At 52.0% G+C, this 24,997-nt stretch overlaps 1 protein-coding gene across 1 annotated transcript; it reads left to right on the top strand.

Annotated features, from left to right (window-relative positions):
* The first annotated feature begins 17,369 nt into the window (after positions 1-17,369).
* On the top strand, positions 17,370-22,563 carry LOC119976934 (EF-hand domain-containing protein 1-like). Its single transcript, XM_038817619.1, has 4 exons — positions 17,370-17,531; positions 17,983-18,196; positions 20,921-21,104; positions 21,958-22,563. Exons 1-4 carry the CDS (start codon positions 17,487-17,489, stop codon positions 22,388-22,390), a joined length of 876 nt encoding a protein of 291 aa, XP_038673547.1. The 5' UTR covers positions 17,370-17,486; the 3' UTR covers positions 22,391-22,563.
* Positions 22,564-24,997: the final 2,434 nt, after the last annotated feature.

The raw sequence follows: 24,997 nt of genomic DNA, 5'->3' as shown, positions 1-24,997 counted from the left end.
CAAGGTGGCGTCCCCCATTGATCGCACGTGGCTGGAGGGGGCGGAGTTGGGGCATAGGCCGCAGCGTTTCGTGCCCCACGGGCCTGCGAGTGAGGGGAGCGATTACTGTGAATCGCGGGGGAGTTGGAAGCTGGGGCCCTTTTAGCGAGGCACACTCTTGTGTAATGGCCTTTCCGCCCGCAGCTGCTGCAGGTCGCGTTGCGGGCCGGGCAGTGCTGCCGCGGGTGCTGGTTCTGGCCGCAGAAATGGCAAGCTGGAGCAGCACAGTGGCTGGCTGGGGCAGCATGGTGGCTGGCTGGGGCAGCATGGTGGCTGGGGCAGCATAGTGGCTGGGGCAGCATAGTGGCTGGGGCAGCCTAGTGGCTGGGGCAGCATAGTGGCTGGCTGGGGCAGCATAGTGGCTGGGGCAGCATAGTGGCTGGGGCAGCATAGTGGCTGGCTGGGGCAGCATTGAGGCTGGGGAAGCATAGTGGCTGGCTGGGGCAGCATGGTGGCTGGCTAGGGCAGCATAGTGGCTGGGGCAGCATAGTGGCTGGGGCAGCATAGTGGCTGGCTGGGGCAGCATAGTGGCTGGGGCAGCATAGTGGCTGGAGCAGCATAGTGGCTGGGGCAGCATAGTGGCTGGGGCAGCATAGTGGCTGGAGCAGCATAGTGGCTGGGGCAGCATAGTGGCTGGGGCAGCATAGTGGCTGGGGCAGCATAGTGGCTGGCTGGGGCAGCATTGAGGCTGGGGAAGCATAGTGGCTGGCTGGGGCAGCATGGTGGCTGGGCGGCCGCGTAGCACAGGCCTGGGGGAGTCGCTGGTCGTGGGCCCATGATTGGGTCGCGGGGTCCGCGGGGAACGAAATGAAAATGAAAATCGCTTATTGTCACGAGTAGGCTTCAATGAAGTTACTGTGAAAAGCCCCTAGTCGCCACATTCCGGCGCCTGTCCGGGGAGGCTGGTACGGGAACGAGTTAAGGCTGCGGAAGGAGACCTCCATCGTGGTAGCAGCTTCCACAGTCGTTTCTAATTCCTGGGCCCCCTTTTCCAGCAGCCGTTGGCGCACATAGTTAGACCTGAGGCCCGCTACAAAAACATCGCGTACCGCCAATTCCCTGTGTTCAGCCGCGGTAACCGCTTGGTAATTACAGTCAGTGGACAAATTAACGCTACTGCGCTTACAAAGACAGTGTGAATTATCATATATATATTACATTCACCACACACAGCAGGCAGTCCATTCCACACCCTAACCACTCTCTGAGTAAAGAACCTACCTCGGACATCCGTCCTATATCTCCCACCCTGAACCTTATAGTTATGGCCCCTTGTAACAGCTACATCCACCCGAGGAAATAGTCTCTGAACGTCCACTCTATCTATCCCCCTCATCATCTTATAAACCTCTATGAAGTCGCCTCTCATCCTCCTCCGCTCCAAAGAGAAAAGCCCAAACTCCCTCAACCTTCCCTCATAAGACCTATCCTGCAAACCAGGCAGCATCCTGGTAAATCTCCTTTGCACCCTTTCCAATGCTTCCACATCCTTCCTATAATGAGGTGACCACAGCTGCACACAATACTCCAAATGTGGTCTCACCAGGGTCATGTATAGTTGCAGCATAACCCCGCGGCTCTTAAACTCAAGCCCCCTGTTAATAAACGCTATAGGCCTTCTTCACGGCTCTATCCACTTGAGTGGCAACCTTCAGAGATCTGTGGAAATGAACCCCAAGATCTCTCTGTTCCTCCACATTCCTCAGAACCCTGCCGTTAACCCTGTAATCCGCATTCAAACTTTTCCTGCCAAAATGAATCACCTCGCACTTATCAGGGTTAAACTCCATCTGCCATTTTTCAGCCCAGCTCTGCATCCTATCAATGTCTCTTTGCAGCCTACAACAGCCCTCCACCTCATCCACTACTCCACCAATCTTGGTGTCATCAGCAAATTTACTGACCCACCCTTCAGCCACCTCCTCCAAGTCATTGATAAAAATCACAAATAGCAGAGGACGCAGCACTGATCCCTGTGGTACACCGCTGGTAACTGGTCTCCAGTCTGAAAATTTTCCATCCACCACCACCCTCTGTCTTCTATGTGATAGCCAGTTACTTATCCAATTGGCCAAATTTCCCTCTATCCCACACCTCCTTACTTTCTTCATGAGCCGACCATGGGGAACCTTATCAAACGCCTTACTAAAATCCATCAACTATCTACCTTCATCTACACACTAAGTTACCACCTCAAAGAATTCAATCAAATTTGTGAGGCAAGACTTACCCTTCATGAATCCGTGTTGACTATCCCGGATTAAGATGCATCTGTCCAAATGGTCATAAATCCTATCCTTCAGGACCTTTTCCATTAACTTACCAACCACCGAAGTAAGACTAACTGGCCTATAATTACCAGGGTCATTCCTATTCCCTTTCTTGAACAGAGGAACAACATTCGCCACTCTCCAGTCCTCTGGCACTATCCCCGTGGATAATGAGGACCCAAAGATCAAAGCCAAAGGCTCTGCAATCTCATCCCTTGCCTCCCAAAGAATCCTAAAATATATCCCATCTGGCCCAGGGGACTTGTCGACCCTCAGGTTTTTCAAAATTGCTAATACATCCTTCCTCAGAACATCTACCTCCCCCAGCCTACCCGCCTGTATCACACACTCCTCCTCAAAACATGGCCCCTCTCCTTGGTAAACACTGAAGAAAAGTATTCATTCAACGCCTATCCTATCTCTTCTGACTCCATGCACAAGTTCCCACTACTGTCCTTGACCGGCCCTACCCTCACCCTGGTCATTCTTTTATTTCTCACATAAGAGTAAAAAGCCTTGGGGTTTTCCTTGATCCGACCCGCCAAGGACTTCTCATGCCCCCTCCTAGCTCTCCTAAGCCCTTTTTTTTTAGCTCATTCCTTGCTACCTTGTAACCCTCAAGCGACCCAACTGAACCTTGTTTTCTCATCCTTACATACTCTTCCTTTTTCCCCTTGACAAGACATTCAACCTCTTTTGTGAACCATGGTTCCCTCACACGGCCATTTCCTCCCTGCCTGACAGGGACATACCTATCAAGGACACGCAGTATTTGTTCCTTCAACAAGCTCCACTTTTCATTTGTGCCTTTCCCTGACAGTTTCTGCTCCCATCTTAAGCTCCCTAATTCTTGCCTAATCGCATCATAATTACCCCTCCCCCAAATTATAAACCTTGCCCTGCCGTATGGCCCTATCCCTCTCCATTGCAGTAGTGAAAGATACCGAATTGTGGTCACTATCTCCAAAGTGCTCTCCCACAAACAAATCTAACACTTGGCCTGGTTCATTACCCAGTACCAAATCCAATGTGGCCCCCCCTCTTGTCGGCCTATCCACAGATTGTGTCAGGAAACCCTCCTGCACACACTGTACAAAAACTGCCCCATCCGAACTGTTCGACCTATAGAGGTTCCAATCAATATTTGGAAAGTTAAAGTCACCCATGACAACTACCCTGAGACCTCCACACCTACCCATAATCTGTTTTGCAATTACTTCCTCCACATCTCTATTACTATTTGGGGGCCTATAGAAAACTCCTAACAATGTGACCGCTCCTTTCCTATTTCTAACTTCGGCCCATATTACCTCAGTCGGCAGATCCCCTTCAAACTGCCTTTCTGCAGCCGTTAAACTATCCTTGATTAACAATGCTACTCCTCCACCTCTCTTACCACCTCCCCTACTCTTACTGAAACATCTATACCCTGGAACTTCCGACAACCGTTCCTGTCCCTGTTCTAACCATGTCTCCGTAATGGCCACAACATCGTAGTCCCAAGTACCAATTCACGCTCCAAGTTCACCTACCTTATTCCGGATGCTCCTTGCATTGAAGTAGACACACTTCAACCCACCTTTCTGTCTGCCGGTACACTCCTGCGACCTTGATACCCTCCTCAGTACCTCACTACTCTCAACACTGGCTTCTGGACTACAGCTCATTTTCCCAGCCCCCTGACAAATTCGTTTAAACCCCCCAGAAGAGCCGTAGCTAATTTCCCTCCCAGGATATTGGTGTCCCTCTGGTTCAGGCGCAAACCGTCCTGTCTGTACAGGTCCCACCTTCCCCAGAATGTGCTCCAATTATCCAAGTAACTGAAACCCTCCCTCCTGCACCATCCCTGCAGCCATGTGCTTATCTGCACTCTCTCCCTGTTCCTCAACTCACTAGCATGTGGCACCGGCAACAAACCAGAGATGACAACATGGTTTGTCCTGGCTCTCAGCTTCCACCCTAGCTCCCTAAATTCCTGTTTTAAATCCCCGTCCCTTCTCTTAACTATGTAGTTGGTACCGATGTGAACCACGACTTGTGACTGTTCCCCCTCCCCCTGAAGGAGTCTGAAAACACGGTCCGAGACGTCACGGACCCTGGCACTCGGGCAGCCAACATGCCATCCGTGAGGCTCTTTCGCTGCCACAGAACCGTCTATCTGTCCCTCTAACTATCTAGTCCCCAATAACTATTGCTCTCCTGCTCTCCCTCCTTCCCTTCTGAGCCACAGGGACGGACTCAGTGCTGGAGATCCGTTCACCGTGGCCTACCCCTGGTAGGTCGTCCCCCTCAACAGTACCCAAAACGGTATACTTGTTACTGAGGGGAACGACCGCAGAGGATCCCTACACTGACTGCTTCCTCCCAGCCCCTCTCACCGTCACCCATCTATCTTGATTCTTCAGAGTAACTACCTCCCTGAAGCTTCTATCTATGACCACCTCTGCCTCCCGAATGATCCGAAGTTCATCCAGCTCCAGTTCCCTAACACGGTTTCTGAGGAGCTGGAGATGGGTGCACTTCCCACAGGTGAAATCAGCAGGGACACTAGAACATAGAACATTACAGCGCAGTACGGGCCCTTCGGCCCTCGATGTTGCGCCGACCTGTGAAACCATCTGAAGCCTATCTGACCTACACTATTCCACTTTCATCCATATGTCTATCCAGTGACCACTTAAATGCCCTTAAAGTTGGCGAGTCTACTACTGTTGCGGGCAGGGCGTTCCACACCCCTACTACTCTCTGAGTAAAGAAACTGCCTCTGACATCTGTCCTATATCTATCACCCCTCAATTTAAAGCTATGTCCCCTCGTGTTGGTCATCACCATCCGAGGAAAAAGACTCTCACTGTCCACCCTATCTAACCCTCTGACCATCTTATATGTCTCTATTAAGTCACCTCTCAGCCTTCTCCTCTCTAACGAAAACAACCTCAAGTCCCTGAGCCTTTCCTCGTAAGACCTTCCTTCCATACAAGGCAACATCCTAGTAAATCTCCTCTGAACCCTTTCCAAAGCTTCCACATCCTTCCTATAATGTGGTGATCAGAACTGCACGCAGTACTCCAGGAGTGGCCGCACCAGAGTTATGTACAGCTGCAGCATGACCTCGTGGCTCCGAAACTCAATCCCCCTACTGATAAAGGCTAGCACACCATATGCCTTCTTAACAGCCCTATTAACCTGGGTGGCAACTTTCAGGGATTTATGTATCTGGATGCCGAGATCTCTCTGTTCATCTACACTACCAAGAATCTTGCCATTAGCCCAGTACTCTGCATTCCTGTTACTCCTTCCAAAGTGAACCACCTCACACTTTTCCGCGTTAAACTCCATCTGCCACCTCTCAGCCCAGCTCTGCAGCTTATCTATGTCCCTCTGTATCCTATAACATCCTTCAGCACTATCCACAACTCCACCGACCTTCGTGTCATCTGCAAATTTACTAACCCATCCTTCTACACCCTCTTCCAGGTCATTTATAAAAATGACAAACAGCACTGGCCCCAAAACAGATCCTTGCGGTACACCACTAGTAACTGAACTCCAGGATGAACATTTGCCATCAATCACCACCCTCTGTCTTCTTTCAGCTAGCCAATTACTGATCCAAACCGCTAAATCACCTTCAATTCCATACTTCCTTATTTTCTGCAATAGCCTACCGTGTGGAACCTTATCAAACGCCTTACTGAAATCCATATACACCACATCAACCGCTTTACCCTCATCCACCTGTTTGGTCACCTTCTCAAAAAACTCAATAAGGTTTGTGAGGCATGACCTACCCTTCACAAAACCGTGTTGACTATCGCTAATCAACTTGTTCTTTTCAAGATGATTATAAACCCTATTTCTTATAACCTTTTCCAACATTTTACCCACAACCGAAGTAAGGCTCACAGGTCTATAATTACCAGGGTTGTCTCTACTCCCCTTCTTGAACCAGGGGACAACATTTGCTATCCTCCAGTCTTCCGGCACTATTCCTGTCGACAAAGACGACATAAAGATCAAGGCCAAAGGCTCTGCAATCTCCTCCCTGGCTTCCCAGAGAATCCTAGGATAAATCCCATCTGGCCCAGGGGACTTATCTATTTTTACACTTTCCAAAATTGCTAACACCTCCTCCTTGTGAACCTCAATTCCATCTAGCCTGGTCGACTGAAGCTGAGTATTCTCCTCGACAACATTGTCTTTCTCCAGTGTAAACACTGATGAAAAATATCCATTTAACGCTTCCCCTATCTCCTCTGATTCCACACACAACTTTCCACTACTATCCTTGATTGGCCCTAATCTTACTCTAGTCATTCTTTTGTTCCTGATGTACCTATAGAAAGCCTTAGGGTTTTCCTTGATCCTATCTGCCAATGACTTTTCGTGTCCTCTCCTTGCTCTTCTTAACTCTCCCTTTAGGTCCTTCCTGGCTAACTTGTAACTCTCAAGTGCCCTAACTGAGCCTTCATGTCTCATCCTAACATAAGCCTTCTTCTTCCTCTTGACAAGTGCTTCAACTTCCTTACTGACGGCGTCCCTCACCTCAAACATTCTGCAGGAGGAGCATTGCACTGCCTTCCCTGCCATCCCCTCTAGATAAAACAAGAAAAAGAAAGGAAGAGCTTACCTGATATTCACTCAACCCCTTAGGTTAGAGGAGGTGGAAGGGTGGGGGACACTACAAGTGTAGTGTCTCGGGTTTAGGAACTGCTCAACTTAAATACAGTTAAAAATAAAACACGTAACCAGCTGCGCCCCGCACGAGAACAGCAATCAGCTGTTATGGGTGATGCACAATCAATGGACACGAAACGAAGGACTAGTCCCAAGCGAAGGCTTTAATCAGCAAGAAGTGTGCCCAGCAGCAGGAGTACAGAAATGAAAAATGAAAATCGGTTCTTGTCACGAGTAGGCTTCAATGAAGTTACTGTGAAAAGCCCCTAGTTGCCACATTCCGGCGCCTGTCTGGGGAGGCTGGTACGGGAATTGAACAGTGCTGCTGGCCTGCTTGCTGTGATTTAAAAGCCAGCGATTTAGCCCAGTGAGCTAAACCAGCCTGGCTGCTGGGGTACACTGGTTCTTATACCCCTCCTCGTAGGTGGAGCTACCTTCCTCTCGACCAATGGGAATACAGAGGACACGATACTTGGGCCAATGGGCAGCGAGCCCTCTGCACCAATGGCAGCTCACACTCCCAGATACCATAATACCCCTAGTCATACTACCACATTCACCCCTTGTTGAGAAAGGAACCGGGGGTGGGGGGGGTGGGTTGGGGGGCATGTGTGCGAGGAATGAGGACGTGGAGGGGGGGTCTCGTGCGAGTGGGTAAGAGACTGGTAGTATGACTGGTGATGTTGGATCAAACCTCTCCAACGGTGGCTGCCCACTGGCCTGAAACTATGTACAGGGTGGTGTCAGAACACAGTAACTATATACAGATTTGAAGGGGGAAAAAAAACCGAGAGAACAAGCAACAAGGTCCATTAATCGTTCACATAGACACGATCAGCTGATTGGGGGCCTTGGACATCCTCTGCGACCTGCGGAGCTTCGCTGGAGATGTTGGAGATGCGGGCGTCCGTGACTCCGGGAGCGATGATCCGGTCCTTGTGGCTGTGTCCGTACCCCTAGGCAGAGCTGGAGGTGGCCGGGCTGGGGGAGGGGCGTCCGTGACTCCGGGAGCGATGATCCGGTCCTTGTGGCTGTGTCCGTACCCCTAGGCAGAGCTGGCGAGGGCCGGGCTGGGGGAGGGGCGTCCGTGACTCCGGGAGCGATGATCCGGTCCTTGTGGCTGTGTCCGTACCCCTAGTCAGAGCTGGCGAGGGCCGGGCTGGGGGAGGGGCGTCCGTGACCCCGGGAGCGATGATCCGGTCCTTGTGGCTGCGTCCGTACCCCTGGGCAGAGCTGGAGGAGGCCGGGCCGGGGGAGGGGCGTCCGGTCCTTGTGGCTGCGTCCGTACCCCTAGGCAGAGCTGGAGGTGGCCGGGCCGGGGGAGGGGCGTCCGGTCCTCTAGGCGGTGCGGGTAAGGGTGTTGGTGGGCCAGGGGGTTGAGCGCCTGCTGGAAGCAGTTGCGGCTGGAGGGGGGTTGGGGGGGCTGGCGCCAGGGGCGATGGCGGGGATCCGGCGGGTGCCAGATCCCGTAGGGAGACCGTGTCCTGTCGGCCGTCGGGATACTCCACATACGCGTATTGTGGGTTCGCGTGGAGCAGCTGGACCCTCTCGACCAACGGGTCTGACTTGTGCACCTGCACATGTTTCCGGAGCAGGATGGGCCCGGGGGTAGCCAGCCAGGTCGGGAGCGGGGTCCCTGAGGAAGATTTCCTGGGAAAGACAAGAAGGCGTTCGTGAGGCGTTTGGTTAGTGCCGGTACAGAGAAGCTACCGGATAGAATGGAGGGCGTCTGGGAGGACCTTGCCAGCGGGAGACTGGGAGATTTCTGGACCGGAGGGCCAGTAGGACGGTTTTCCAGACCGTACCGTTCTCCCTCTCGACCTGTCCGTTACCCCGGGAGTTGTAACTGGTCGTCCTGCTGGAGGCAATGCCCTTGCTGAGCAGGAATTGACGCAGTTCGTCACTCATAAAGGAGGACCCCTGGTCGCTGTGAATGTAAGCGGGGAATCAGAACAGGGAGAAGGTGGTGTGTAGGGCTTTAATGATGGTGGTTGTGGTCATGTCAGGGCAGGGGATGGCGAAGGGGAAGTGGGAGTACTCGTCAATCACATTGAGGAAGTACGTGTTGCGGTTGGTAGATGGGAGGGGACCTTTGAAGTCCATGCTGAGGCATTCAAAGGGGCGGGAAGCCTTTATCAGATGCGCTTGTTCAGGGCGGTAGAAGTGCGGCTTGCACTCCGCGCAGATGTGGCATTCCCTAGTGACTGTCCTGACCTCCTCGATGGAGTAGGACAGGTTGCGGGTCTTGACAAAGTGAAAAAAGCGGCTCACTCCCGGGTGGCAGAGGTCCGCGTGGAGGGTTCGAAGGCGGTCCACTTGTGCGTTAGCTCAGGTGCCGGGGGACAGGGCATCGGGAGGCTCGTTCAGCTTCCCAGGACGATACAAGATGTCATAGTTGTAGGTGGACAATTCAATCCTCCACCGCAAGATTTTGTCCATCCTTATCGTGCACCTCTGTGCGTTGTCAAACATGAAAGTCACCGACCGTTGGTCTGTGAGGAGGGTAAACCTCCTGCCGGCCAGATAGTGCCTCCAATGTCGCACAGCTTCTACTATGGCCTGTGCTTCCTTCTCGATCGAGGAGTGGTGGATTTCGGAAGCATGGAGGATATGGAGAGAAGAAGGCCACGGGTCTGCCCGCTTGGTTGAGGGTGGCTGCCAGAGCTACATCGGACGCGTCGCTCTCGACCTGGAAGGGGAGGGACTCGTCGATAGCTCGCAACGCGTCCAGCTGCGTAAACCTGTTGATGGTCTGACTGTAGTCTATGACCATCCTATTCTTCTCTCCGGTCTTTACCACCAGAACTTGTGCTGGCCAGGGGCTGTTGCTGGCCTCGATGACCCCTTCCTTCAGAAGCCGTTGGACTTCGGATCTGATGAAGGTCCGGTCCTGGGCACTGTACCGTCTGCTCCTGGTGGCGACAGGTTTGCAATCCTGGGTGAGGTTTGTAAACAAGGACGGGGGATCGACCTTGAGGTTCGAGAGGCTGCAGAAAGTGAGGGGGGCATAGGGCCGCCGAATTTAAATGTTAGGCTCTGGAGGTTACACTGGAAATCTAACCCCAGGAGTGCGGCCGCGCAGAGGTGGGGGAGGAGGTAGAGTCTGTAGTTTTTAAACTCCCTCCCCTGGACCGTGAGGTCCGCTATGCAACACCCCGTGATCTGTACTGAATGAGAGCCGGAGGCCAGGGCGATTTTTGCTTAACCGGGTAGACAGGGAGAGCACAGCGTCTTACCGTGGTGGGGTGGACTAAACTCTCCGTGCTCCCGGGGTCCAGCAGGCAGTTCGTCTCGTGGCTGTTGAGTAAAATATTTGTTGTTGCCGTAGAGAGGATGCGGGGCCGAGACTGGTCCAGAGTGACTGAAGCGAGTCGTGGCAGATAGTCGGAGTCTTCATCAGGCAGGGAGTAGTCACCCGCGGGGTCCTCGGTGCCGATCCAAGATGGCGGCGCCCGTCGGCCGCACATGGTGGGGGCAAAATAGCGGTGCCCGATCCCCGCTCGTGGAGTTGGGGGTCCAAAATAGCAGCGCCTGGGGTCGCACGTGGCACAGGTGCGTAAAATGGTGGCGCCCGGAGATCGTACGTGGTGTTGGGGGATGTGGGCAGTGAGGTCCACGGGCTGCACGGGGCCCCTGAAGATAGAGAAGGGGGAGTCCCGCGGTCGCTGCCCGGGACTGCAGCGACCGCCTTTGCCTGGCAGACGGCCACAAAGTGGCCTTTCTTCTCGCAGCCCTTGCAGATTGCGGAACGGGCTGGCAACGTTGTCGGGGGTGCATTGCCTGGCCGCAAAAATAGCAGCGGGTCCCCGCGGGTTTTTTGGGGCGCCCTGCGGCATAGGCCTGTGGGGAGTCTGAGTCTGTGGGGTAGGGAGACGCTGAATTCCACGCTGCCCAAGGGGCTGCCGCGCGGTCAGTGGCGTATGAGCGTGCGTTTCGGTTTGCGACATCTAGGTAGGTAGCGAGGGCCCATGCCTCCATGAGCCTAAGGTTTCTCTTTCTAACAGTCTCTGGCGGATCTGCGAGGACTGCATGCCTGCAACGAAGGGTCTCGGGTTAGCAGTTCAGTGTGCTCAGCAGCAGATACCTGTGGGCAGCCACAGTTCCTCCCCAGCACAAGGAGGGCACGGTAAAATTCGTCCAGTGACTCACCGGGGATCTGCTGCCTTGTGGCTAGTAAGTGCCGAGCATAGACCTGATTAACCGGCCGTATGAAGTGTCCTTTGAGCAGGTCCATGGCTGCGTCGTAGTCTGTCGTGTCCTCGATGAGCGTGTATGTGGCGGTGCCGACGCACGAGTGGAGGATGTACAGTTTCTGCTTCTTAATCAGGACGTTTCCCGCCGTGCTAAGGTAACTGCTGAAGCAAGCCAGCCAGTGCTTAAATGTGGCTGTCGCATTCGCTACGTGGGGGCTGAGTCACAGACACTCCAGCTTGATGTGAAGCTCCATCCTTTAAAATCTTGCTGATTAAATTGATGCACAATCAAAGGACACGAAACGAAGGAATAGTCCGAAGCAAAGGCTTTAATCAGCAAGAAGTGTGCTCAGCAGCAGGAATACAGAAATGACCTGGCTGCTGGGGAACACGGGTTCTTATATCCCACCTCATAGGCGGAGCTACCTTCCTCTTGACCAATGACAATACAGAGGACACGATACTTGGGCCAATGGGCAGCGAGCCCTCTGCACCAATGGCAGCTCACACTCCCAGGTACCGTAATACCCCTAGTCATACTACCACAATGGGCCTGCGCAAACAATTTAAATCTTTACTACTTACCCAGCACTCTCTCTCTCCTCACTCTGACCGGATTCAGCTGGAAACTCCCAACAGTAGGTTTTTAAAAATTTACCCCCTTCTCAGCAAGCACTCACTCAGCAACCACTGAACCCCACACGAGAACACCTCCGGGAAAAGAAAAACTACTTACCAGTCACCAGCCAATCACTTACCTGCTGGCTGTGATGTCACAGTTCAACTTCTTTCTACTTCTACTTGCCCTCGAGACCTCTCTTTATCTTTAGACGGCTGGGATGCAAATTTTCCCCGCAACAGCCAATCAGCAGCTCCGCTCTACTGCCCTCTGATGGTGTAAAGCCACATTTTTGCGACTCATGCACGAGCACACCCAGGTCCCTCTGCACAGCAGCATGTTTTAATATTTTATCATTTAAATAATAATCCCTTTTGCTGTTATTCCTACCAAAATGGATAACCTCACATTTGTCAACATTGTATTCCATCTGCCAGACCCTAGCCCATTCACTTAACCTATCCAAATCCCTCTGCAGACTTCCAGTATCCTCTGCACTTTTCGCTTTACCACTCATTTTAGTGTCGTCTGCAAACTTGGACACATTGCCCTTGGTCCCCAACTCCAAATCATCTGTGTAAATTGTGAACAATTGTGCGCCCAACACTGATTCTTGAGGGACACCACTAGCTACTGATTGCCAACCAGAGAAACACCCATTAATCCCCACTCTTTGCTTTCTATTAATTAACCAATCCTCTAAAGCTCCTATACAACGCTCCCATGGCGAGTGTACGGACCAACAATACCAACTCCCAATACTTCCAGCTGCACAGGGGCACCAGACAAGGATGCCCACTGTCCCCGCTGCTGTTCGCACTAGCAATCGAACCGCTAGCAGTCGCGCTCAGGGCATCAAAAAATTGGAGGGGGATCCGATGGGGAGGCAGAGAGCACAGAGTCTCACTCTATGCAGATGATCTGCTCCTCTACATCTCGGATCCAAATAGCCCATGACTGGAAAGGGATCCACAAATGGAACCTCATCAGTCTGACGGAGGAAGTAAAAAAGGACCTGCAAAGATGGAACACACTCCCGCTCTCCCTCGCGGGGAGAGTCCAGACGATCAAAATGGACGTACTGCCCAGGTTCCTCTTCCTGTTTAGATCCATTCCGATCTACATCCCCAAGGCCTTTTTCAAAGCGCTGGACAAACTCATCATGGCGTTCGTATGGGGGGGTACAAATGCTAGGATCCCAAAGAAGGTCCTACAAAAAACAAAATCCAGGGGTGGGGCTAGCCCTCCCGAATCTACAACTCTACCACTGGGCGGCAACAGCCGAGCGAGTAAGGGGATGGATCCAGGAGCCAGAAGCCGAGTGGGTGCGTGCGGAGGAGGCCTCCTGCATGGGGACCTCCCTCCGTGCCCTCGCCACGGCAGCACTCCCATCCCCACCCAAAAAACACTCCAGCAGCCCAGTGGTGACAGCCACCCTCCAATCCTGGAACCAACTGCGGCAGCAATTTGGCCTGACCAAAATGTCCCATCTGCAACAACCATAGGTTCACACCAGCACTGACTGACGCCACCTTCAAAAGGTGAAGGCAGGACGGGGGGACACTGACAATCAGGGACCTATACATGGACGACAGGATCGCAACACTGGACGAACTGACAGAGAAATTTCAGCTAGCTGGGGGGAACGAGCTACGGTACCTGCAGCTCAAAAACTTCCTACGAAAGGAGACAAGGACGTACCCACAACCGCCACGACAGACACTACTGGAAGACCTACTGGACGCAAGTATCCTAGAGAAAGGGAACTGTAGTGACATGTATGACCGACTGGTAGATAGGGACGACACCGTACTGAACGCAACAAGAAGGAAATGGGAGGACGACCTGGGGATTGAGATAGGGTGGGGACTCTGGAGCGAAGCACTGCATAGGGTCAACTCCACCTCCACGTGCGCAAGGCTCAGCCTGACGCAACTAAAAGTGGTACATAGAACCCACTTAACAAGAAACCGTATGAGTAGGTTCTTCCCGGAGGTGGAGGACAAATGTGAGCGGTGCCAGAGAGGCCCGGCCAACCACGCCCACATGTTCTGGTCTTGCCCCAGACTTGTGGAGTACTGGACAGCCTTCTTCGAGGCTATGTCCAAAGTGGTGGGGGTGAGGGTGGAGCCATGCCCGATAGTGACGGTCTTCGGGGTTTCAGACCAGCCAGATCTATTCCTGGGGAGGAGGGCGGACGCCCTTGCCTTTGCCTCCCTGATCGCCCGCCGTAGAATCCTGTTTGGCTGGCGGTCAGCAGCACCGCCCAGAGCTGCAGACTGGCTGTCCGACCTCTCGGAATCTCTCCAAATGGAGAAAATCAAATTCGTCATCTGAGGGTCAGACGACGGCTTCCACAGAACGTGGGAGCCATTCATGCAATTGTTCCGGGACCTGTTTGTGGCCAATGTACAAGAGGAAGAATAGTTGGGTGGCCAAGAATCAGGGGAAAATGAACGAGAATCGGGGGGAAGGTCGCCGGGGGGGGGGGGGGGGGGGGGGAAGAGGAGGGCTACGGGTTCGTTATGGGGAATTTGATGGCTAGCTAAGGCCCAAAACCAAACTGTAAATAAATGCCTATAAACATGTGCCTCGGCCATATTGGGGCTGGTTTAGCTCACAAGGCTAAATCGCTGGCTTTGAAAGTAGGCCAGCAGCACGGTTCGATTCCCGTACCAGCCTCCCTGGACAGGCGCCGGAATGTGGCGACTAGGGGCTTTTCACAGTAACTTCATTGAAGTCTACTCGTGACAATAAGCGATTTTCATTTTCATTTTCATTTCATTATTGGGGAATGTAAAATATGTATGCCGGCTAAAGGGGGCGGCCACAGTTGTTATTATGAAGATGCTTACCTGTAAATATACATGTTAATTTTTGCGTGTTTTTTTTCTCGCTAATAATTTGTTGGATATAAAATATGAAAACTCAATAAAAAACATTTTATTAAAAAAATTAACCAATCCTCTATCCATGCTACTACTTTACCCTTACCGCCATGCAGGGCTGGTTTAGCACAGAGGGCTAAACAGCTGGCTTGTAATGCAGAACAATGCCAGTAGCCCAGGTTCAATTCCCGTACCGGCCTCCCCGAACAGGTGACTAGGGGCTTTTCACAGTAACCTCATTGAAGTCTACTCGTGACAATAAGCGATTATTATTATTATCATCATTATCTTATGCAGCAACCTTTTGTGTGGCACCTTGTCAAAAGTCCTCTGGAAATCCAGATATACCACATCCAATGGCTCCCCGTTATCTACCGCACTGGTAATGTCCTCAAAAAATTCCACTAAATTAGTTAGGCACGACCTGCCCTTTATGAACCCATGCTGCATCTGCCCAATGGGACAATTTCTATCCAGATGCCTCGCTATTCATTCCTTGATGATAGATTCCAGCATCTTCCCTACTCACAAAATTAAGCCAATTGGCCTATAATTACCCGCTTTCTGCCTACCTCCTTTTTAAAACAGTGGTGTCACGTTGCTAATTTCCAATCCACCGGGACCACCCCAGAGTCTAGTGAATTTCGGTAAATTATCACTAGTGCATCTGCAATTTCCCGAGCCATCTCTTTTAGCACTCTGGGATGCATTCCATCAGGGCCAGGAGACTTGTCTACCTTTAGCCCCATTAGCTTGCCCATCACTCCCTCCTTAGTGATAACAATCCTCTCAAGGTCCTCACCTGTCATAGCCTCATTTCTATCAGTCACTGGCATGTTATTTGTGTCTTCCACTGTGAAGACCGACCCAAAAAACCTGTTCAGTTCCTCAGCCATTTCCTCATCTCCCATTATTAAATCTCCCTTCTCATCCTCTAAAGGATCTCATCCAATATTTATCTTAGCCACTCTTGTTGTTTTATATATTTGTAGAAACTTTTACTGTCTGTTTTTATATTCTGAGCAAGTTTACTCTCATAATCTATCTTACTCTTCTTTATAGCTTTTTTAGTAGCTTTCTGTTGCCCCCTAAAGATTTCCCAGTCCTCTAGTCTCCCACCAATCTTTGCCACTTTGTCTGCTTTTTCTTTCAATTTGATACTCTCCCTTATTTCCTTAGATATCCACGGTCGATTTTCCCTCTTTCTACCGTCCTTCCTTTTTGTTGGTATAAACCTTTGCTGAGCACTGTGAAAAATCGCTTGGAAGGTTCTCCACTGTTTCTCAACTTTTTCACCATAAAGTCTTTGCTCCCAGTCTACCTTAGCTAGTTCTTCTCTCATCCCATTGTAATCTTCTTTGTTTAAACACAAAACACTAGTGTTTGATTTTACTTTCTCACCCTCCATCTGTATTTTAAATTCCATCATATTGTGACCGCTCCTTCCACATTCCGTCGGCTCTTTGTCTTTTTTGGGTATCAGTGAAATTGTGACCTGCGCTAATGGAGGCAGGCGCTCCTTGCTCGCGAGTCTGTGAACATGTCCCGTAGGTGTGGGCCAGGGCAGCTGCGAATTTCTTGCAGAAATAAGCCAGGAACCCATCAGGTCCTGGCACCTTCCCCGCCTGCATGCAGCTGACACTCTCCATCATATCTCCCAGCTCCCCTGCCTATCGTTCCCCACAACTGTCATGTCCAGTCCATCGAGGGGCCATTTCATCCCCACATCCTTGTCTGTGCGTTCGGAGGTGTACAGTCCTCGGTAGAGGTTCTAATGAAATGAAAATCGCTTATTGTCACGAGTAGGCTTCAATGAAGTTACTGTGAAGAGCCCCTAGTGGCCACATTCTGGCGCCTGTTCGGGGAGGCTGGTACGGGAATTGAACCGTGCTGCTGGCCTGCCTTGGTCTGTTTTCAAAGCCAGTGATTTAGCCCAGAGTGCTAGACAAGCCCCTGACGCTCAGTTGACCTCTTTTTGCTCAATTACCAGTCTGCCTCTGCTATTCTTCACCTGGGCTATCCTCCTCGTGGCTGCCTGCTATCTCAGCTGGTGAGCCAATAGGCGGTCAACCCAGGCCCCTCCCCCTTTGTGCTGCACTAATCCCAGGCCCCTCCCCCTCTGTGCACCAATACCTGGCCCCTCCCCCTCAATGCACCAATCCCTGGCCCCGCCCCCTCTGTGTACCAATCCCAGGCCTCTTTTTTTCCTGTTCCCATTGGCTGCAATGTGTAATGCCCTGTTGCCATTGGCTCCAATGTGTAATGCCCTGTTCCCATTGGCTGCAATGTGTAATGCCCTGTTCCCATTGGCTGCAATGTGTAATGCCCTGTTGCCATTGGCTGCAGTGTGTAATGCCCTGTTGCCATTGGCTGCAATGTGTAATGCCCTGTTGCCATTGGCTGCAGTGTGTAATGCCCTGTTGCCATTGGCTGCAATGTGTAATGCCCTGTTGCCATTGGCTGCAGTGTGTAATGCCCTGTTGCCATTGGCCAGTGTGCAATGCCCTGTTGCCATTGGCTGCAATGTGTAATGCCCTGTTCCCATTGGCTGCAATGTGTATTGCCCTGTTCCCATTGGCTGCAATGTGTAATGCCCTGTTCCCATTGGCTGCAATGTGTAATGCCCTGTTCCCATTGGCTGCAATGTGTAATGCCCTGTTCCCATTGGCTACAATGTGTAATGCCCTGTTGCCATTGGTTCTAGTGGGTTCCTCCATACAATGGATTCGGCTCAGTGGAGGATTCCTTGGGGAATTGTCTGTCATTCATCCCAAAACCTCCAAAGAAAGATGTCATCAAAATGCTGGAAAATGACAAGATTATCCTGCGATATGAAGCGAAGATGGTAAGAAGGACAATGAAATAGAAGGGGAAAAACAGGAGTGCAGCCCAGATGGAGAGGTGCAGAAGAGGCTAACACAGGGGAAGGGGGAGCACAGAGGAAGATCCACAAGGACATGGAGGAGAAGCCACAGGAGGGAGTGCAGGGAAGGAGAGGGGGTCCAGGAGAGGAGAGGGGGCACAGGGAGAGGAGAGGGGGTTCAGGAGAGGAGAGGGGACACATGGAGAAGAGAGGAGAGGGGGACAGGGGAAGAGAGGGGGCACAGGAGAGGGTGGCATAGGGGAGGGGGCACAGAGGAGAGCAGGCACAGGGGAGGGGATGGGGTGTAGGAGAGGGGAGAGATTGTACCAGGAAGGGGCCACAAGGGGGAAGGGGATACAGTGGAGGATGAGGTTGGGAAATCAGGGTGAATGCCCGTTCCAGTTACTGACGCTATTGCTCTGTCTCGCATCAGGAATCCAGGATCCCTGAAGACTGGAATCGGCGGTTTATCCTCAGTTTCCATGTGGCCACTGACGAGATCAGCATCTTCGAACCTCCGCTTCGCAATTCTGGCAGAATAGGAGGGAAAGTTTTATCAAAGATAAGAATTCCCAAACCAGGAAGCAATGTAGAAAGTCCAGAATTTTACACTGCCAGAGATCTCGCCATCTGCTCAGTTGTTGAAGGTACGTTCGAACAGGAGAATAATTCTCAAACAGGAGTGTGAGCGAGCACGCCCAGCGATGAGTGTGAGCGGGCACGGCCAGCAATGAGTGTGAGCGAGCACTCCCAGCAATGAGTGTGAGCGAGCACTCCCAGCAATGTGTGTGACTAGGTTTCCAGGCCATTCCAGTACAGCTAAAAGGATTGTGGAGGAGTTACTTAAATTCTTTACTAGATATGGACTACCCACAGAAATTCAATCGGACCAAGGATCAAATTTTACTTCAAAGTTATTCAAAGAAGTTATGGATAGCTTAGGTATAAAACAATTTAAATCAACTGTGTACCATCCAGAATTGCAGGGAGCGTTAGAAAGGTGGCATCAGACATTAAAGACAATGTTGAGGGCGTATTGTCACGATTATCCAGAGGATTGGGATAAAGGAATTCCATTCGCATTGTTTGCAATTAGGGATGCACCTAATGAGTCTACCAAATTTAGTCCGTTTCAACTAATTTTTGGTCATGAGGTAAGAGGACCACTTAAATTCATTAAGGAAAAATTGGTGGGTGAGAAATCGGAAATTACACGATTGGATTACGTTGTCAAATTTTAGGGAACGATTAAATAGAGCAGGTGAATTGGCGAGACAACATTTGAAAGTTGCACAAAACATGATAAAACGGGTAGCGGACAAGAAATCCAAAGTTTGTAGTTTTGTCAGTGGGGATAAAGTTTTAGTGTTGTTACCAGTGGTAGGGGAGCCTTTAAAAGCTAGGTTTTGTGGACCGTATCAGATTGAAAGGAAATTAAGTGAGGTGAATTATGTGGTTAAAAACACCAGATAGAAGGAAGACTCACCAAGTGTGTCATGTGAATATGCTTAAAAGGTACTTTGAAAGGGAAGGAGGGAAAAAGGAAGTTTTAATGATTCTAACTCAAAGTGACGAACCAAATCCAGATGACTGTGAATTTGACATACCTCAAATTAAATTGGAAAATGAGGATGTTCTTAAAAATTGGGATGAATTGCTAAGTTATCTTCCAGAGGAAAAACGAACTGACCTGATTATTGATATCACATGGGCAAGTTTGTAGAGATAAATTGGGAAGTACTAAAATGGTTATACATGATGTAGATGTGGGAAATGCTGTTCCTATCAAACAACATCCATATAGACATAATCCTTTAAAATTGGCACAGGTTAACAGAGAGATTGAGAGTATGCTGAAAAATGGTATAATTGAAGTGGGTTGCAGCCAATGGAGCTCACCCATAGTGATGGTACCTAAACCAGACGGTACCCAATGGTTGTGTGTGGACTATCGAAAGGCGAACGCAGTTACAAGAACGGACTCTTACCCTATCCGACGTTTGAAGGATTGCATTGAGAAAGTGGGACAATCTGCTTTTATTTCCAACATCCAGACGTGGAAAGAACATTTAAAACATCGTATGGAGTTCTTCGATCGACTTCAGGAGGCAGGTTTGGTGATGAACCTAGCCGAAAGTGAATTTGGAGAAGCCCGAATCACTTTCCTTGAGGAGTTTCCGATACCCTTGACGAAGGGAAATAATGCGATTTCTTAGCATGAATGGATTTGATCGAACCTTTGTGCAAAGGTTTTGTGGCGTGATTACTCCACTGATGGACTTGCTAAAGAAACGTCAAAAAGTTCAATGGACAGCGCACTTTCAACAGGCATGTGGCTACCTGAAAGCTGTGATAGCCGATGCTCCTGTATTGGAGAATTGCAAGGGTCTCTGTGATCAGATTGAACTGAAGTATCTAACTTTAAAGAGAATCGCTGAGGCGTAGAGGATTGAATGGATCGTGCATTGACTTTCTTGTTCAAAGGGACTGTCAATCAAGGATTACGGTTGGAGGAAGAACGGGAAAGATGGACTTCATTATTATACCTGTTTGCGTGTGGTTTTTTTTTGTGAAACGGAAAAGTATATTTACTGTCTACATTTCTTAGTGGATGGTGCAAAAGTGAAAAATGAAACCATCTTGAAGTTGATGGGTTTTTTTTCTTGGGGGGAGGTGTCATGTGAGAGTACCTTTAATAAATGGATGTTTAAGCAATGTACCTTTAAGAAATGGAGCAGTTAATATCACTGAAGTGATGTCAGAGGGGGGAGCTGAGCTGAGATCACTTCTGCGCTTTTAGTTTCAGTTTGAGAGCAGCTGAAAAGTGCCTGGCTGGTTTGCTGTGAGCTGTTTGAAAGGAGAAAGCCAGTTTTGAGAAAAGAGCTTGGGTGTGTCTGTGTTTGCAGTGAGCTGGATCTGCTGTGATCTCTGCCAGGAAAGACTATCTCTGAATCATTTGGGTGATTTAAACTCATAATAGTAATGTCTTTAACCTGATGTGTTTCTGTTTAAAGGTGTTAAATCTTTTGGAGGTTTGAAGGAACATTTTGAGGAATTATTTAGTGTTGTATTATTTTATGTAAGGGGTGTTAAGGGATCCAATGTTTATTTAAGAAGGTTAAGTTGAATTCATGGAATAAACATTGTGTTGTGTTTAAAAACCCACGTGTCCATAATCGGAGTACCAATCCTGGAGACCAAGCCGTGTGCTTCAAAAGCAACAATACATTAAAAGGAGAGGTTGGTTGTGCTGTACATCCATGTTATCCTGTCTATGTAACGTTCCTGATGTTGTATTTCCGCTATGTGTTCTCAGCTTTGTCCATATCCTTCCCTCCAGTCTCTCACCTGAACGATATTTCTCACTCTAGTCCTCGGTTGCCGTTTCATCATCACTGATGCTGACGAATATGTTTATAAATACCTGGAAGGAAATGCTGCAGCATTCCCCAGCGAGACTCTGGACACATTCCGACAGAAAGCCCAGGAAAGGAAGACAACAATGGTCCAGGAGTCACTGACAGCCCAACACAAGGAGTTGGAGCAGAAAACTCGGTCAGTCCTCCTTTCATCCTTCATTTCCCTTTTCATCTCCTTCTGTAAACTCGGATACTCTTGCCCCAACAACGTCAGCACTTCAACTGGCAATCAGCTCTCCCAATGATGGAGCTTGATCCTGTCCTCATTCATTTCCCACGTGGACCCGACTCACTTCAATCCACACAGCCCATTGTGGCTGGAAAATGGCCAGAGTTAGACCTTTCACTCTGCCCACGGTCATTGGCAAACGGCCAGAGTTAGACCTTTCACTCTGCCCACGGTCATTGGCAAACGGCCAGAGTTAGACCTTTCACTCTGCCCACGGTCATTGGCAAACGGCCAGAGTTAGACCTTTCACTCTGCCCACGGTCATTGGCAAACGGCCAGAGTTAGACCTTTCACTCTGCCCGCGGTCATTGGCAAACGGCCAGAGTTAGACCTTTCACTCTGCCCGCGGTCATTGGCAAACGGCCAGAGTTAGACCTTTCACTCTGCCCACGGTCATTGGCAGCCAATATCTCGGCTAGTTGAATGTGCCAAGCTGGCTGGAATAGAAATAGAGAAATACAGCACAGAACAGGCCCTTCGGCCCACAATGTTGTGCCGAACTTTTGTCCTAGGTTAATGTTTTAACTGATTGGACTCGAGCAGTAATGCTCAATATACCGAGTGCCAAGTTGGCTGTGCCCCCTCGTTTCCAACTGCCCCCATCACTGCCAGTAATAAAGTCGCTCCCTCACCCTGGAAATCAATCCCATTCCCCCACCCCCAAAAATTGATTACTCCTTCTCCCCATTAGTAAACAACGCCCCTTCCCGTCACCACCAGAATAACCCCTAACTACAAATCTTGCTTTCTGTTTCTCCAGCTCCGTGTTGTTTTGTGACCCAGAACCTGCTGCCATGGAGACGAGCACTGCCATGGTGCCGTTAGAATGTACACAGTTCCTCGACTCCAGGCCATCAGAATCACAGACCAAGAGAGATATCGGTCCACCTCAATCCCAGGGGAATATCCAGACACTGCAGAATCAGGGAGATATCTGCCCACCGCTATTCCAAGGAAATATCCCAACACCACCGAATCAGGGAGATATCAGTGTCCTGCAGTCCCAGGGAGGTATCTGTCCACCACAGTCCCAGGGAGGTATCTGTCCACCACAGTCCCAGGGAGGTATCTGTCCACCACAGTCCCAGGGAGGTATCTGTCCACCACAGTCCCAGGGAGGTATCTGTCCACCACAGTCCCAGGGAGGTATCTGTCCACCACAGTCCCAGGGAGGTATCTGTCCACCACTGTAGCAGGGAGATACCGTTCCAGCGAGGTATCTGACAACCACAGTATACCCATGCACTGCATTGTGTACTACAGAACCCCAAGGTCAACATATATACAAAAATCTTAAATGTTAATGTCAGAGGAAGTGCTCTAATTGAGAGCACATTACAATTCCAATAAAGTAACATTTCAAACACTTGCTGCAGCCTTTGCATTGTGACTGCCCTCTCTCAATAAGATCAGTTCTCAGCTTTGTGAGTTTCAGTAATCAATGCCCTCAACCTCCTCCCAAAACAGTCAGACAACCGATCCGTCCAGTGTAAGTGTCCCAACCTGTGCTGGAAGGGGTCACAGCATTGAGCCCTCCTCTAAGTAAACCCCTTCCCCAGAGCCTCTCCAGCACAAGCTTGAGTTTGGAGATACTCAAATCACAAACACACACTCAATCTTTAATGTGCACCTTTATTTACAGTTGTGCTGACAATTTACACGATTGCAGCCCCTAGATTGGGGTCAGTAAGGGTTATGGGAATGTCACTTGCCATCATCTACCAATCACCTTTCTGACGGGATGGTGTGGGTAGAGCAGAAAATCACGTGATCGGAGGCAACTTCACCCAGCACCGGCCCTTCCTCCCCAGGGAGGGGACACAATCATCATCACTGAGTGTGTAGCTGGTGTGCAGACTTGACACATGTCGAACTACACCACCTCTGGGCTATGCTGGTGAGCTGCTATAAGTGAGCTCGGATGGCAGTCACTGGTAACTCAGACTGTTTTCATATTCCTGTCAACCCTGTATTGGGTAGAGAGGCCTGGGGAACATGTGATGGTCCTGTGGTTGAATAGCTTGCTGACACTGGAAGATGGAGCAACAAAGCTCAGAGGCAGTGAGGGGAGCAGGGAGGGGAGCCGAGGCAGCGAGGGGAGCAGGGAGGGGAGCCGAGGCAGTGAGGGGAGCCGAGGCAGCGAGGGGAGCAGGGAGGGGAGCCGAGGCAGTGAGGGGAGCCGAGGCAGCGAGGGGAGCAGGGAGGGGAGCCGAGGCAGTGAGGGGAGCCGAGGCAGCGAGGGGAGCAGGGAGGGGAGCCGAGGCAGCGAGGGGAGCCGAGGCAGCGAGGGGAGCAGGGAGGGGAGCCGAGGCAGCGAGGGGAGCAGGGAGGGGAGACGAGGCAGGGAGGGGAGACGAGGCAGGGAGGGGAGACGAGGCAGGGAGGGGAGACGAGGCAGGGAGGGGAGCCAAGGCAGGGAGGGGAGCAGGGAGGGGAGCCGAGGCAGGGAGGGGAGCCGAGGCAGGGAGGGGAGCCGAAGCAGCGAGGGGAGCCGAGGCAGGGAGGGGAGCTGAGGCAGGGAGGGGAGCCGAGGCAGGGAGGGGAGACGAGGCAGGGAGGGGAGCCGAGGCAGGGAGGGGAGCCGAGGCAGGGAGGGGAGACGAGGCAGGGAGGGGAGACGAGGCAGGGAGGGGAGACGAGGCAGGGAGGGGAGCCGAGGGAGGGAGGGGAGCCGAGGAGGGGAGTGGAGCCGAGGAGGGGAGCTGAGGCAGGGAGGGGAGCCGGGGAGGGGAGCCGAGGAGGGGAGCTGAGGCAGGGAGGGGAGCTGAGGAGGGGAGCTGAGGCAGGGAGGGGAGCTGAGGAGGGGAGGGGAGCTGAGGCAGGGAGGGGAGCTGAGGAGGGGAGGGGAGCTGAGGCAGGGAGGGGAGCTGAGGAGGGGAGGGGAGCCGAGGAGGGGAGCTGAGGAGGGGAGCTGAGGCAGGGAGGGGAGCTGAGGCAGGGAGCAGAGCCGAGGCAGCTGAGGCAGGCAGGGGAGCCGACGCGGGGAACTGAGGCAGGGAGGGAGCCGAGGGAGGGAGGGGAGCCGAGGAGGGGAGGGGAGCCGAGGAGGGGAGGGGAACCGAGGCGGGGAGGGGAGCTGAGGCTGCGAGGGGAGCCGATTGGCAGCGAGGGGAGCCGCGGCAGCGAGGGGAGCCGAGGCAGCGAGGGGAGCCGACGGGCAGCTGAGGGGAGTGAGGCAGGAGGGGAGCCGAGGCAGCGAGGGGAGCAGGGAGGGGAGACGAGGCAGGGAGGGGAGCCGAGGCAGGGAGGGGAGCCGAGGCAGGGAGGGGAGCTGAGGCAGGAGGGGAGCCTAGGCAGCGAGGGGAGCCGAGGCAGCGAGGGGAGCTGAGGCAGGGAGGGGAGATGAGGAGGAGAGGGGAGCCGAGGAGGGGAGGGGGAGACAAGGTGGAGAGGGGAGCTGAGGCAGGGAGGGGAGCTGAGGAGGGGAGCCGAGGCAGGGAGGGGAGCCGAGGACGGGAGCCGAGGAGGGGAGCAGAGGCAGGGAGGGGAGCTGAGGCAGGGAGGGGAGCTGAGGAGGGGAGGGGAGCTGAGGCAGGGAGGGGAGCTGAGGCCGGGAGGGGAGCTGAGGCAGGGAGGGGAGCTGAGGCAGGGAGGGGAGCTGAGGAGGGGAGCTGAGGCAGGGAGGGGAGCTGAGGCAGGGAGGGGAGCTGAGGCAGGGAGGGGAGCCGAGGCAGGGAGGGGAGCTGAGGCAGGGAGGGGAGCTGAGGCAGGGAGGGGAGCTGAGGCAGGGAGGGGAGCTGAGGCCGGGAGGGGAGCTGAGGCAGGGAGGGGAGCTGAGGCAGGGAGGGGAGCTGAGGGGA

This window comes from Scyliorhinus canicula, chromosome 1 (assembly GCF_902713615.1).
Source record: "Scyliorhinus canicula chromosome 1, sScyCan1.1, whole genome shotgun sequence".
Classification (NCBI taxonomy): Eukaryota; Metazoa; Chordata; class Chondrichthyes; order Carcharhiniformes; family Scyliorhinidae; genus Scyliorhinus; species Scyliorhinus canicula.
This window is presented reverse-complemented; position numbering and strand designations above follow the sequence as displayed.